Source organism: Limulus polyphemus, unplaced genomic scaffold, assembly GCF_000517525.1.
Source record: "Limulus polyphemus unplaced genomic scaffold, Limulus_polyphemus-2.1.2 Scaffold566, whole genome shotgun sequence".
NCBI lineage: Eukaryota > Metazoa > Arthropoda > Merostomata > Xiphosura > Limulidae > Limulus > Limulus polyphemus.
The window spans coordinates 46,329-62,872 of NW_013666176.1; the positions used below are offsets into that span (position 1 = coordinate 46,329).

General features: G+C 37.0%; 1 protein-coding gene across 1 annotated transcript in view; it reads right to left on the reverse strand.

Annotated features, from left to right (window-relative positions):
* LOC106459130 (putative ammonium transporter 3) overlaps window positions 1-12,374 on the reverse strand; it is a 26,286-nt gene extending 13,912 nt beyond the window's left edge. The window contains exons 1-2 of the mRNA XM_013918716.2: window positions 11,974-12,374; window positions 4,199-4,748 (exon numbers count right to left, since the gene is read on the reverse strand). Coding sequence (XP_013774170.1) covers window positions 4,199-4,748; window positions 11,974-12,136 — 713 coding nt within the window. The 5' untranslated portion in view covers window positions 12,137-12,374. The remainder of the gene's footprint in view (window positions 1-4,198; window positions 4,749-11,973) is intronic.
* Between the last annotated feature and the right edge of the window lie 4,170 nt (window positions 12,375-16,544).

Sequence of the window (16,544 nt, forward strand, 5' to 3'; positions counted from 1 at the left end):
CAAACAAACAAACAATCCGATTAATACGTTTCAGCGATAAAAGGTTTATGATCCAGTCTGTAGCTGTGAGACCATGGAGAATTAAAACGACAAAATAATCCCTTTCAGTTGACAAGACTGCACCGGAATCAACATAAGACCAAATCCCTGAACAAAGGGAAGTAATTGAGATGCTAGTGATCGAAGACATAATCTCTCCAACTGTACATGTGTACACATACGTTGGGTACAAGTAATAAACATTCAGTTATTTCTTTGTTTATGGCCGCCCGAACCTACTTTTGAATTACCGACCACAAGGTAGGCAAGCAGCCGGCAGCACCCACCGCCAACCTTGGTTAGCCATGTCTAACCATAATTTTTTGCTTAATAAGAATAAAAATGCCAGTTTGCCTCTGATAAAGATAGGTCCACCCTTCGAAGGTGCTCGGACTATGGGATTTTGTATTTTTGTGTTAAGCTGATTTTTTTTTTTTCAATCTACATGTTTTACAAACATTATGAAACACAACAAAAAGATACTAACAAAATATATTATTGTACTTCTCTCAGCTAATTATTGTGTTTTAAATGCACGTTACTGGCTAGCAGGAACAATCTTGTTGACCATTATCATAGCAAACAAACAAATTCTGTATTAGCAGTAGGCTGAGTATATTATACTGAAACGATTCTGAACATGCAAATTAGCAAGCCACGCGACAACTACAGCCGGCATGTTTGACTTTTCGTAGGTAATGTGATGCCGCCAAAAATGTGATAAATTCGGGGACTTAGAATTTTCAAGACGGGATATCTCTTCTATTTAATGGCATTGGAAAGCAAAAAAATATGGATAAACCTGAATCAGAAAGAGACCTGCAACAAGTCGTACCTGTGTTGAACAAAGTGCAGTGTGTTGCAATATCTACGAACACAGAGGTTATCGACAAAAGCTATCTAGTGCACCAGGCAAAAGTACTCAACTCAATTGAGAAGGATCTCTGTCTGGAAGCGAGGCCAACTAGGTATGGTTTACCAGTATAAGTCTTCCAGTCATACCTTCGTTCAACGTCTATGTACCTCAAGCAGCTTGAGAATGAAAAGGGTAGATATTACATATCAAGACGCTAGAAGCAGTAGCTATGTGTTTCTGTGCTATTGAACTGCTGAAACAGACGCTGGGAGAACGTTATACTGGTAAACTAGATAGAATATTGAAAGCTGACAGAGAGGAGTGATGTGCTTTGGACATGACCAACTTATGTCATTGCAATTAAAACTACGTTGCAGGACTGTTGTTAACAACAGATAGAGTATGACTGAACTGGGAACAGATACTGTATCCTGGCTAATTATGCGTTTCTGTCTTTATAGTTTAATGTATAATTTTCCAAACTTTTTCGTTTATCCAAGATATATGCGGTTAAGAAATCTGTTAAGTTAATTTCGTCCAAGCTACCTTTGTTTTTTTGTCATTGCCTTGGAGATGACTCATAATCTCCCCATGGCTATAAAGCTGCGTCTTGTGCGTGAACTTTCGATAGCAGTGCTCTGCACTAGAAGATCGGGTTATATCTCGAGGTTACAAACTCTATTACGGTTCAATGGGAATGATCAGTCACGTCGTTAGCGTTAATTGACGTCTGCGTAAGTCTGATGTTAGGGATTCAACTAAGTAACGGGAGATTTAGCCAGTCTGAAACATTATCGCGAATGTGTAGAACAGCTGCTCTAACCATTTCTAATCTTGAAGTGATAGACTAAAGGGAAGGCAACTAGTCGTCACCCCCCACCACCAACTCTGGGGCTACTCTATACCAACTAATAGTGGGACTGACCGTCACATTATAACGCCCCAATGTATAAAGGGCAAGAATGCTCGGCAACGCATTCCAATCCCATGTTTATTTGTTTGTTGTAGCAGTATAGAGCTACGGGGCGGTACATTATTTTGTGAATTTGTGCGTTTAGGAGTTGTTGTTATGACACTAGTGTTATATTAAGTTGTACGTCACACCAGCTTGTTTTTTCGGCAAGATTTTGTTTAAATTGGCCATTGTGTGTACTGTTCTTACTGTTACATATAAGCAAACGATCCTCAAGATGGACGACAAGGGGGTCAAATCCGTTATATCAGCAGCAAAAGAAGATAGAAACACGAAAATAAATCTGGCTTTTACTAAGGCATGCAAGCAATAGAAACATGCAGTTAACAGCTCCAGTAAGACCATTTCGGGTTTGTTTCTTTCATAGCGTTTAAATAGCGTTGCCTCAGATATCTGTATGTGAACGAATGTATCAGAATGTATAACTATGCCTAACTAGTCATCATAATGCGCTAATTTAGTCCTTCAAAATACACCATTTAGGCTCATAAAAAATCGTGGGTGACATTTTCCCCAGATTCCTCTAGACAAGGTGGCTAACGCTGCGAATTCATGTCATGGTATTGAGCGAAAGGTCTCGTCGGTAGTGATGTACGGCGCACAAGGTTGCCAAGTTTCTTTTCATTGGAAACCAGTAGTATAGGACCACTGAAGAGAGATTTATTGAAATATAGTTATCATTCGTATTGTGATGTCACACACACAAATTACCGATCACATTTTACCAACACAAGGCGTTATATACCATGATAATTTAAGTGCTAAGCTGTTCAATGGGCTATCTACGCTGTGGTCACCACCGGGATCGAACCTCTAGTTTTAGCTTTATAAACCCTTAAACGTAACGCTGAAAATACCAGGGGTATGGGTGCTGTGCTATGAAATATAAGGTTAACAGGTTATCTGTGCTCTGCCTACCACGAGTATCGAAACCCAAATCTTAGCGTCGTAAGCCTGCAGACTTATACGTCTGTTTTTTTTCTTCAAAATTTATATTTGCTAGGATTGTTGATTTTTAAGATGCTAAATTCACATTTGTTAAGAATTATGCTTTCCGGTTCGTTTTGAAATGTTTTGTTTTTGCTTGTTTTTTTTAATTTCGCGCAAAGCTACACGAGGGCTATCTGCGCTAGCCGTACCTAATTTAGCAGCGTAAGAAACACTAGAGGGAAGGCAGCTAGTCATCACCACCCGCCGCCAACACTTGGGCTACTCTTTTACCAACGAATAGTGGGATTGACAGTCACATTATAACGCCCCCACGGCTGAAAGGGCGAGCATGTTTGGTGTGACAGGGATTCGAGTGCTTTAACTACCTGGCCATGCCGGGCCCGTTTTGAAATGTAACCAGATGCTTCTAATATAATAACTGTAGTATATTTATAAATGTTAAACTTCCCATAAAGGTGAAAGATGATAGTCATTTCAATTATCAGAGATCTTTCTTAGACAGAAGGTTTAATAAGAAATTCATATACATATGCTGAACGAATAAAGAAAGAATGATGTTTCTAATTTTCCAGGGGGTAAGTCCCCCCCCCCCCGGCGCGGATGTTCATGCTCTTAGGAACTTGACCATCTTAAAATGATCAAACAGAAATCTCGATACATATCAACTAAAGGGGAAAATAAGGAGACTTAGAATACAACTTGTCCTGAAAGTGTAGAAATGTTTTGAAGAAACGTAGAAAAATAATTTATGTTTAAATGTGGTAGATGAATAACCACCATGTAAGTTACGAACTTGTATCCATTAAACCATTGAGTTTACGTTTTTCTGACTGTTAATTTGTAATCATTATCATCATAATGTTGCCGGCTGTAATTTTCAGTCCTAACAACCATTGCTCCTTTGATTCATATCTGATAAATTCCCCTACATTTTTCTTTTTAAAAATAAAAATAATAGCAAAGACTCAGACAATCGTAGTTTAGTTTTATATCAATATATGGCTTTTCAATATTATTTTCTGCTATTTCTAAACTATAAAGTAATGATTACATATAACTCTAAGCATTGGTGTCCACGAAATAAACCTCATATCGCAGAATATAAATAAAGAATACCTGATTATTACTTTTATTATTATTTTAACTACAAAAGTAATTAACACGACTGAACACTAAAAAACATAAAACTAAATAGGAATTTACTGGAAATTAAACCCAAATCTAAAAAAAAAAGAACAACAACGAAAAAACGAACATTAAAAAACGTTTTCTACATACAAAGTAATATTTTCTTTAAACCTTGGTCAACTATTGCTTAGTTCCTGAATATGTACGTTATTGTGTTATCTAACCCTAAATAAGACCTAAAACTGGTTTACCACAGCATAAACATTCCAACCATAGCGTTTGTCGGGGATCCCATAGGAGGAGGTTCGATGCCATGATCAAAACGACCTGTTCGAGGTTTGAGCATGATGGCTGCCACCAGGGAAGAGGCGCCACCTACTAGGTGTACTGAAGCACATCCAGCAATGTCCACAACGTGTAGTGTCTTGAGAAACCCATTTTTCCTCCATATCCAACCAGCTGGGATGCAGAATACAGCGGTGTTACAGAAAGAAAAAATACAGTAAGCCAAGAAATTACATCGCTCCGCCATAGCTCCAGAGACTATTGTTGTTGCAGTTGTAGCGAAAGACAGTTGGAATATGTAAGTAGCAAAAATAGATCCCATTTCTTTCTCATCGGCGTCAATAAAATAAGATCCTATTCCGATGAAAGGATTTGTGCCTGCGCCTTGTCCAAAGCTCATCCCGTACCCAAACATCCAATAACCAAGGCCTCCAAATATGACGTCGACGGCGTTTTTTACCATTATGTTCACTTCGTTTTTCTTGCTGACACAGCCAGACTCGAGTAATCCAAATCCTGTGAATTGTAGAAATATAAATTTGTTTACTTAATCGTGATGTATTTTAAATACAAATACAACTTCTGAACGAAGTAGAGAAATAATTAGTAATCAGTAATCATAAACGTAAAAATAAGTTGTGCTAGAAACTTTATCATGTAGGGGTCAGTAGGATCATAAATAAATTTACCCAAAACATATTTTACTTTTCGTCTAAAACTCTTAATGACAATAAACATATATTCACACGTGTACAATTTTGATTATTTGCAAGGTATAAGTTCTGAGTAATTAAGATCTCATGCATGGTTCGTTATACTCGGCTTCACAACAAGAGAGAGAGGGTAATTATTTGTAGCCACGTATATTTTACACTTCGTCGAAAATTGTTTTATGACTGATATGTATTTATAACTCATTGAATTAAAGAAATAATTCACTTAAATCATTTTGGCATGGAAACTAACATTTGACGTAGTTTTAGAGAGCTGTTGTCAGTCATGCCCATGTATCTAATCAACCAGTTGTTCACAATCTTTTTAACTCGATGAGTCGGCAAAATATACCACATTTATTTATTTCATTGCATCCTTGGGAGCTGGCGGGTCATCAGGAACTTACGTCCTCTCTTCGGCCAAAATACAGGTGAAAACCGAAGCACTGAGGATATATACCTGATGTGTAAGAAGACACGAAGAAAATGTTACGGCGATATGAAAACTTATTGGAAGCAAGGACATGTCACTGGTACAGAGTACAAATTGGAAGAAGTAACCCAATAACAATGAGTTACATAAATGGTCAGATGATCAATACATCATCTTTGGAAAAATGTTAGTGGGTGGGTTTGGTTGAGGGGAATCATTACGATCGGGATCATCAGGTGGAAGAAGCGACACGATTTAGAGGTTCTGTAAATGATCAACTGGGGTGAGAGTATACAAGACAATCAGCAAGTATGACTGTTTGATTGAGAAAATATTGTTGATCATACCTGATGCGAGGGTTTCGGATATAGGTGATAGGTGAGGATCGATGGGAAGTTGATATAGGTGATAGGTGAGGATCGATGGGAAGTTGATACAGGTGATAGGTGAGGATCGATGGGAAGTTGGATATAGGTGATAGGTGAGGATCGATGGGAAGTTGATACAGGTGATAGGTGAGGATCGATGGGAAGTTGATGTAGGTGATAGGTGAGGATCGATGGGAAGTTGATACGTTCATGTAATTCTTGTGTGCGATTAGGTAGTTTGATCTGAAAAGCAAGTCTAAGGGCATGTCGTTCCAGATCATGTAGTCGATGGTAAATGTTGAAGGGAGCAGAAAACCAGCCAGTATGATCGTGAGACAGGGTCGAATGAAGGTTCTCCAAGAATGTTCCTGACAACTGACCGAGGAGAGGTAGACGAGAAGTGACTTTTTGGATAAGAGCTGTCGTCTCAGCCTTCGGCGTCAAATGTTTGTCGAAAAGAAAACCAATATATTTGACTGTATCTGAGATCTGAAATGGGACATCGCCAATTTGGAAATTAAATAGGAAAGGTTGTGACAAGGAATCTAGTTTTGGAAACATCAATGAAAAAAACGCCAATGACGTAACAAAGCAAAAAAAAGTATTAACTAGCTTGTTCTGTTTTTTAACGCTATTTCATTCCAGTCCCTCAGAAGAAGTGGCTGGTCAACAGAGAGTTACGCCCTCTTTTTGGTAAAGAGAATAAGCATCTAAAAAATAACGTGCTGGTTAAGGTATAAATTGTACTGCAGTATGTGAACTACAGATATGAAGAACAAGAAGATAAATATATGTATGGTATTTCGAGATGACATTTACTCGCCACAGTGAATCTATATTTATGTAAAATATCACACACATGCAACATTCATGTTACTAACTTATTCTTGGGAATTATTCAGCGGATCAGCTGTTTAATATTCTCACTATGGTGAGCAAAAGACACCTCAAAACACTATATGCATAATATACAGTCCACCACTGTAAGAACTCTAGTCTGGTTCTTTCGATTTGCCCTTGCCCATGGTTACTAATGAGGGGTGGAATTCTCCGAAACCGGCATGACTCAATGCCAAAGGGTAAACCGAATAATACATCAAGCTTCATATTTATTATGAATAGGTTTGTAAAAGGAAATTTGAAAGGACTTTGATTTCCAATAATGTAGAAATTGATTCGAAGCAAGTTATAGTCTATACCAGGGGTTTCCAAATCTTTTTGGGCGTCTTAACTGAGGACCCCCTCCTACTAACTCTATAGAAATATATAAAGTTACTTTCGTTTCGCGTTACTGTTACCTATTTTGTTTTTATTTGCAGTCACTTCCTTTTGCTGCTGTCATTTTACATCAGTGTTGGCACTTTTCGGATATTAAATCATTTGAAAGAGAATATGTTTGTATGTGCTGTAGTTTCACTGAAACATGTTGCAACTCCAATGGTTCTCGATTTACAGATTGGGAATTTTTAGAATATCTTAGTAAGATAACAACGAGGAATTTTGTTTTATAGAAAACCCCATATAAGGTCATGTTTTTATTGAGTTATGCGACCCCTTTTCTTTTCGATTTTATCATTACGATAACTCAAAGAGTTACCTTACCCCTTCCAGGTTTAGCCTATAAATATGCTATGATGTTTAAATGAACTTCTTTTCAGACTTAGCCGTTAAAACGAACTTTTCAAGACAGAATTATTTTGTAATGAGGTTTAAGTACGGACTTTTTAAGACAGAGTTTGTTTGTTTTTGTTTTTGAAGTTAAGCACAAAGCTACACAATAGGCTATCTGTGCTCTGCCCACTACGGGTATCGAAACGCGGTTTCTAGCGTGGTAAGTCCGCAGACATACCGCTGTGCCACTGGGGGGCTTTAAGACAGAGAAATTATTTTGTGATGAGGTTTAAGTAAGGACTTGGTAAGTTACGGCTTCCTGACACTTGTAAATTATCAACATTTTGAAAGTAATATATATATTGTTTAACGCGTCAGACTATAAATGAAATGGCCTAAAATTCAAGACGGGTTACCCCTGAATACAATTACATACTTTCAGGCTTTATAAAAGTTACAATCAATCCCGTTATTTGGTTCCAAGAGACGGACAAAACCCTTGAGGCGGTGAGTACTACACTACTGGCTGGCTGCCTTTCCTTTTGGTCAGGGGTTTAAAAACCGCTGTGCCACCGAGGGACTCGTGTGTGTGGGAATCTCACAAAAGAGTTTTCGTAACACATATATAAAAATTTTTCTGCTCTTTATTTAGGTGACCGCCGATTAGCCACGACGTATTTCGAAATTAGAATAAGTCTATAAAACAATAACAACATGTTTTGCTTTTATTTTACTTTTTCAGCATCTCCAGTAAAACATTCGCTGGAATGTTATGAACACTAAATGTGGTGATTACGAATCATGCGACCCGACAGATTAGTAAGTTGCAAAAAGTCTGAAAATTTAGCGTTTAAAAAGGGAACTATGCTTATTTTACAGTTTTGTAAGCCTTATATTGTGAATATAGTCCAGGGGTTAGTGTGCCAAATGATGGATCTGCGAGTCCATGGTTCGGGTTTCGTTATCGCCAGCAAACAATAACACCCTATGCTTTTTTGGGGTCATGGGTCATGAATAGCTTAAGAATTGACGGCGGGTGCCTTTGATTAGCTGCTTTCCCTGTAATCTGTCAGTTTAAAATTGAGGACGGCTAGCGCAGATACTATTGATTAGCTTTTCGCGAATAGCCGAGATCAAATTTAACTGATGGTTTACACGAATAGCCGAGATCAAATTTAACTGATGGTTTACCATCAGTTAAGTTCGGATTTCGGCCATTCGTGCAAACCATCAGTTAGATTCGTATTTCGGCTATTCGCGCAAAGCATTAGTCAAGTTCGGATTTCGGCTATTCGTGCTTTGCGAGAATATCCAAAATCCGAATTTAACTGATGCTTTGCGCGAATGGCCGAGATCCGAACTTGACTGATGCTTTGCGAGAATATCCAAAATCCGAATTTAACTGATGCTTTGCGCGAATATCTAAAATCCGAATTTAACTGATACTTTGCGCGAATAGCCTAGATCCGAACTTGATTGATGCTTTGCGCGAATATCCAAAATCAGAATTTAACTGATGGTTTACACCAATAGCTGAGATCCGAACTTGACTGATGCTTTACGCGAATATCCAAAATCCGAATTTAACCGATACTTTGCGCGAATAGCCTAGATCCGAACTTAATTGATGGTTTGCACGAATAGCCAAAATCAGAACTTAACTGATGCAAAGTAAGAAAAAGAAATAGTTTGGTTACTGAAAGAAGCTACTGATTCGGAAAGTTTGCTCATATAAAATGTTAAGTATACCCCCCCTCCCCCCGTACCTCTCATATCATGTTTGAAAATGTTGCAATCAGTATGTCATATTTAACGACTGAATAGACATATTGAACATTTCTCCCTTTCCGGGTATTTATATAAAAAAAACATCAAAAACCCCCTTAACTCGAGGGGTAGCTTCCCCCTTTTTTTGTCTTAGCATACAGAGTACTTCGTAGGAGGAAACATAACATACGCGGATTTCATCTTTTCTACGTTTTAACACAAATCATCCTTAGCTGGAGACGTAAGAAAAGCATACTTAACTTTTGCTTTCTGTATCCTAACATAAAATAACTTTTTTCCCAGCATAGTAAGATAAGCGTAAACAGCCTTCATCTTTTCTGTGCCTCAAGATATATTATCTTTTTTTTTGAAAACTAAAATGTGTACGAATAATATTTTCTTCTCTGTGTATTAACATTCGCGCAGTAAAATTCTGAGGAGAAAATAATGTAGTATTACTTTCCTTAACGTGCTAGTTCTATGTGTAAGTTTTAGTTCAGGCAAACTAACTATGATCATCAGATGTTCTTTTTAACAGGGTCTGGCAAACAGCTAACGAAATATCAAGAGATGGAAATATTTGCTATTAACTCACAGTAAAGAAGAATTTTCTACTGATCTATAATCAAAATAGACAGATACAAACACCTTCAGTCAACATACTAGACTCACGCACATGTGTGGTATAATAGGTACTATTGTATCAAGTTACACGTGTTTATTTTATCCTCTATTGGTTGCTTTATTTTCAAGCACACACAAACACAGAAGACAAGACAGATACACACACACTATACGATAAATATAATGTTTTTAAGATAGATTTTATTTTTCATAATTTTTTTCCTTTGCTTATCCAAATATTAACTTTGATCAATCTGCATGGAACAGTTCTATCTGAAGAAGGATCCCCGAACTGAAAAACGTACACAATAGCAAGATAAGTAAAGTAAGATAATGCATTATAAAGGTAATGCCGCGAAATTGGATTGAGTATTTATCTACTCGTCAATATCCGGCGAAACAAGACTGGACAAGTTGCTAGTTGCACTTTCTCGCAAAATAGGACTGGACAAGCCATCAGTGATCTCCTACAGAAACAATTTACTGATATCAGGCTAACCCTAAACTCAAAGTTTCTCTTACCTAATTAATATGATAATTAAACTATGATAAAATATGTAATTAAACTATGATATTTATTTTGTTCCATAACAGTTGATAGAAATATTGCATAAAACATCTGGTGAAGAAATTCTCAAACTAAATTCACCTATATACGTTTTATTCTAACAAAATTATATCATTGTATTCTGTTATTTTGTCGTTGTTGTATAAAACTAAAGGTGGGTACCCTATGTGTACGTGGGCTAAACGACCATAATTTTGAACTAGTGATCAGAAGGAGGGCAGCCAGCAACAACATCCGCCGTTACAAGAAGCCCAATTACAGGACTGAATACCACTTTCATAACGCGCCCACGTGTAGAACGTGTTAAGCAGCATCATGTCTCGAACCTTGTACCTTATTAAATCGAGACAACTGAAGAAAGTATATTTTCTATACTTGCACAGTGAGGCCTAATTGCACAACAGCGACACCTTTCTTTTAACTGCCAGTATGTTGTACTGAGTGAAGTTTATTTTAACACAAATATACGCCCTGGGCTTTCTGTGAATAGCCAACTCTTTAATTTGAATCATATCCCGCGGGCTCTGATTATAAATCTTTACGAAACGAGAAGTTTCTTTGACTGTTAAGAAAGGTTAAGTTTGAAGGGAATTCCAGACCACTAACCTTTTTACTGTGTAATCTTACGAAATTTTTAGAATATAAGTGATTACTCTTTTGAGTCATATCTCTAAGAAAGTCCATTTATTATGGGTAATGAAAGGCTGGAAGCCCGTGTGTGGTCTAATGAGTCCATTTATTGAGTGTAAAGCAAATATATGGAGACATCTACACGAGGCTCTTGACTCTGCTTATAGGCCCAGCATGGCCAGGTGGTTAGGGTGCTTGACTCTAAATCTGAGGGTCACGGGTTCGAATCTCCGTCATACCAAACATGCCCGCCCTTTCAGCTGTGGGGTCGTTGAATGTGACGGTTAATCCCACTATTCGTTGGTAAAAGAGTAGCCCAAGAGTTGAGGGGATGTGGTGATGACTAGCTGCCTTCCCTCTAGTCTTTCACTGCTAAACTAGGGATAGCTAGCGCAGATAGCCCTCGTGTAGCTTTGCGCGAAATTCAAAACAAAACAAAAACAAAGACTCTTTTTATATTGTTCCAAAAATGTAAGCTAGTAGTGGGGGTGTAATGGGTCGGGCGTGATCTATTGGTTAGGATACAGGACTCCAGATTGGAAGGTCCAAGGTTAGAGCCACTATATCCCGCCGATCACGCTCCATACTTTCAGTTGAGGGGGATTTGTAAATGTGACATCCAACTTATCGATTCGGTTAAGAGAAATTGCTGTTGACTGGTTGAACTATTTCTGGTCAGCAGTTTGAAAGTAGAAGTGATCTTGCCTGAACCTTCGGGTTCCTGACCCAGCCATTTAGCCCATTTGTCACATAAAAAACCGTTCAGGTTGGAAACATCAAATTCCATACGTATTTGTTAGCTAATTGAACCTACAAAGAATTTCACTAAGTCGAGCACCTGCTTTCCACATCTACCGAGAACATTAAAAAAACAAATGGTATGGACAATTACACTTATTTATCTGAGAACTTCTCTGAGTGATCAGGTAGATATACAGCAAAATAGTGAACTAGTAATGGTGACCAGATCTATATGCTAGATACTAGATGAAATATTTCTGAAAACAAAATTCAAAACTAAACTTACCAGACTGCATGGTGAAAATGATGAAAGAACTGGTCATGATCCAAGTAGCATCATCCCACGATATCGACATAGGATCTTGGATCAGCACCGGTATCTTTTTAGTGGACACTAAGAATCCTAGAGCATCAGAGCCATTCATGAAGTCTTTAATGTTGCTAGACATACTGCGAGCCAAAATAACAATTCAATGGGTTAATTAAGCTGCTAAACAGAATACAAAGATGAGATTCGATAGAAATGGGGTATTAATTACGTTAGTTTATCACAATATTTCTTAGTTTCAACGTTCTATGTTTTTTTTCTTCAAAACTGTAAATTACAAATATACCTGTAACGACTGAGTGCGTTAAATTTCTATTTTCATCTGAGCAATCGGTTAGTGTCGGCAAATCTTTCTACTTGCTAGTCTCGTAATAGTTTCATCCTGTTGTTTTGACGGACTTCTGGTCCGTATTTAACAGTAAAGTTACGATATGTTTAATTAATAACCAACTTCAGAGGCTCATTGTGCATGATGTCCTAGCACGACACAAGTGTCCGTCACCATAGAAACAACCACGTGACTGCAGCAAGACGAGTGTCTCTGGTAAAATGTTTACGTGCGGTTGAGAATTAAACGAACAGCAGAAAAACGATTCAATGTAAAGATAACGTTGCTAACAAAACACTGATCTGTAAGGTATATCATCATATTTATCTATTGTTACCTTCATTAATTCAAGAATATTGATTATGCTGTTTAGTATATCGATTGCCATTACTTTTTTTTACTTTGGTTTCTTGTTTATTATTATAATTTTATCATAAATGTTGTTACTTTGTTAGCTTGATATGTGTAGTTAGGACTAACTTAAATATCTTCAGCTGGCAGAACCTTGTGAGATATTAATGGGATTACGGCCGAAAATGTCGTTAAAACTGATCAAAGATTGCATCTTAATCCTTATAAGTAGAAACGTATATTTGATTAGCTGTAATGATTGCCATGTTGATTTTTAGTTTCTCTCTAAGTACACAGCTTGATCTGATCAGAAATTAATATTAATTAAGATGTGTTAAACATTGTTTTTGAATATAAGAATATCTAAAAATTAACCAAATCAGAGAGATACATACACGTGTATTTAGGTCTACATACCTGTTTTGACAGATCTTTATTCTTTGTTATAGAATTCTGGGTATTGGAAGATATGGTTCAAGATATGGTTCAAGTATTACACACGTACTTAAACCTAATTATTTGTTGTTTCAAAGGTCTTTCATACAGTGTGTACATAGTGGAATTTTAGCTTTTATGGAGTGCTCCTGATTGTTTCTAGAGGGGAGACAACGTTTCGGCTTCTATACGGTGTTGAAAATAAAGAAGGCATCCGTTTCGAAGCTGAGACGTCGCTCCACTCTAGAAGCAGGAAAGATATGTTCTTTGAAACCAAAGTTTTTCAACAAATTTTTTTGTGGAAAAATCAACCGTTTTTCTAGGTATAAAAATGTGATTCATTCAAGTAAAAAGTAAATCAAACCAAGCTATGAATATAACCAATGATATTTATCACAAGACAACAGTAGAGCAACCCGAATTGAGCCTACAATAGAATATATATTTGTCATAAGATTATAGTGAATTAAACCGAAGTGAGCCTAAAATAAGATATATTTGTCATAAGACAATAGTAAAGCAAACTAAACTGAGCTTATAATCAATTAGATTTGTCATAAGACAATAATAAAGCCGCCGACGCGTTTCGCTCAATACCAGAACTCATCAGGTCAACTGGAATACAGCAAACACAGTTATGGTCAAAACGCTATTTATATAAACCATTTGCTAGAATGACAGTTTTTATGGTGTGAACACCTTTCTAACATTATTATTTAAGCTAAGACTGGCTCTAAAATTCGCTGGCAGAAAAAAAAAAAAGCCCAAGCAGCAAAAACAGATAGCTCTATAGAAGAAATCAGAATATGATAACCAACGACGATAATTCCTATCCTGAGCAAAAGTTTCTATTCCGAACTCTAGAAAATAGATGTCACTAACGAAAGCTTCAACATCCGGCACACAGTGAATACTTGCCGAGATTTGATAAATTGTACGGAAATTTCATTTATATTGATTTCAGTAACATTAAACGTTTTTATTTTTCACACACGAAGAGAATGTTTATAGAGAGGATTAATCGCATATTACAAAAACGATTTGAACATTCTAATTCAGTGACATATCTACAGAGATGCTAGCCGTGGCGCCACAAGCGACACTTTTAGGGCTTATATATTCGGTTTACGGCGAATTTCCAACGATTTAAATTGCAACAATGTCGCTGGTAGTCTTACGACTGGAGAAATGTGTCACGGTCATATAAGGTCAACCTTTAGGTTGAAAGTTTCAGTTCTAAGATCACCCTTTTAATGGCGAATTGGATAACATTGTACTTATTCAACATAAACTAACTGTTGAGTAACATGAGATAAAAAATTCGAACATCTTAAGAAAGAGACTGTTTATTATAATGTGAAGCAAATCATATGTATATCTGGGGGAAGTGACACTTTGTGTTTAAAATATTGTAATATTAATTTAGTGAGGGCCTTGCATGGGCGCTCAATTCGTAATCTGCCTATGAACCCCGTCATCAAACATTGCAGCTGTTAGGGTGATGATCAATTCTACTTTTCGTTCATAAAGAGAAGGCAGGGGATGGTGTCCACTAGCTGCCTTCCTTCTAGGGATGGCTAGCGCAGATAACTCTTGAAACAAACAGTCAGTTTAGTGGCACCACTACCATATTAATTTGTAGTTCATAGTCTCAAATAAAATGATTTTTTTATGTCAAATAAAAAAAAGCTGTTTTTCTTAATTGTATTTAATTCTTTGTTTTCTGACTTTCAAACGTTTGATACAGTCCTTGGTCTATACCAGTGGTCGGCAACCTTTTTTGATCGCGGGTCAATTATTATTATTATTTTTTTAAATTTAGCATTGTGTTGAGTCAGTGATAATCATATAATTATTAATACCGGTACATGTATTTTAAATGTGTATGTTTATTTACATACAAAAAAATTAATAGTTCGACCAGTTTGATATTTTTCCCTGAAATTGATCTTAAAATTCTCCGTAGCCGTGACTCTTTCCCATCTTTCCTTTAATATCGTTGGTCTTCTCACATAGCCGAGAAACTTGAACTGAACAATGATTGTGACCTTACGGGTTGCAATGGTGAAGCCAACTTTTGGCGGGTCAGCCAAATTATTGCCGCGGGTCATAGGTTGCCGACCACTGGTCTATACCATGTCGTGTTCAAAAACATAAGCTTTGCACAATCACCTAACCTGAAGAAAGCTACTTCTTTCTAGTTAACAACAAATTTCCATTATATGCAAAACACCAGAGTTATATGATCGTGTAGTCTATTCCCGTCTTAATGTAGTTTGTGCAATGATACGGCAGATGGCGCTGCCGAGTGTTAAATTAATTAACGTTAACGAGTGGCACCTCACACTAACTATATAGACTCCTTGTTTCGAAGTACTACATGTAAGATGAAACATTGATTTATGACCTAACAGTGAGGTACTTTATGATAAATGCTTTTGGTTGGTTAAACTTCGTTGACAGAAAAAAACATCTCTTTCTGATTCACTTACAGGCCCAGCATGGACAGGTGGTTAGGGCGCTTGACTCGCAATCTGAGGGTCGCGGGGTCAAATCCCCGCCCCACCAAATATTGTCGCCCTTTCAGCCGTGGGGGCGTTATAATGTGACAGTCAATACCACTATTCGTTGGTAAAAGAGTAGCCCAAGAGTTGGCTGTTGGCGGTGATGACTAGCTGCCTTCTCTTTAGTCTTACACTGCTAAATTAGGGACGGCTAGCAGATATAGCCCTCGTGTAGCTTTGCGCGAAATTCAAAACAAACAAACATTCACTTATAAAAATATGGAGAGTTTATGCAAACTATTTTATTATTCAAGTCATATTCACAAAGGTATCATTAACCATACGTACCATTAACCAAAGGTATCATTAACCATAAAGCCCTGTATCTAGGTTATACCTTGCCTTCAAGAAAACAGAAAAAAAAAAACATCTACAAAAATTCATAAAATATGACTCACGATGTCACTTAACATTCACGATATGTACTGTGACGTTCATCTATTGATGAAATTACAACCACCAGGTTACGTGACGACTTCACCTACTGATGTCATAGGCCGCGTGTATTGTATAGAGGGCGTTACAGTGTCAGCACTTTAACTTTTTTATTTTGTTTTCAATTTTCTACAGCTCTTTCATATCTATGAATTTACTCCACGTGAATTTAAAAGAAAAAATTATTTATTTCATAGATAATACAAATCAAAATAAGAATGGGGATAAATAATATATTCTCCGAAAGAAAACACACACCCTGTAATCATATACTATTACTATAGAAATGTTAGGGAGGCAATCCATCATAAATGTATAAAGTGGGGGATATGTCCCCTCTGTCTCCCGTGCATCAGTTTATTATATGTAGTTTGTTTGTTTTTTGTTTTTTTTTAATTAAGCACAAAGCTACACAA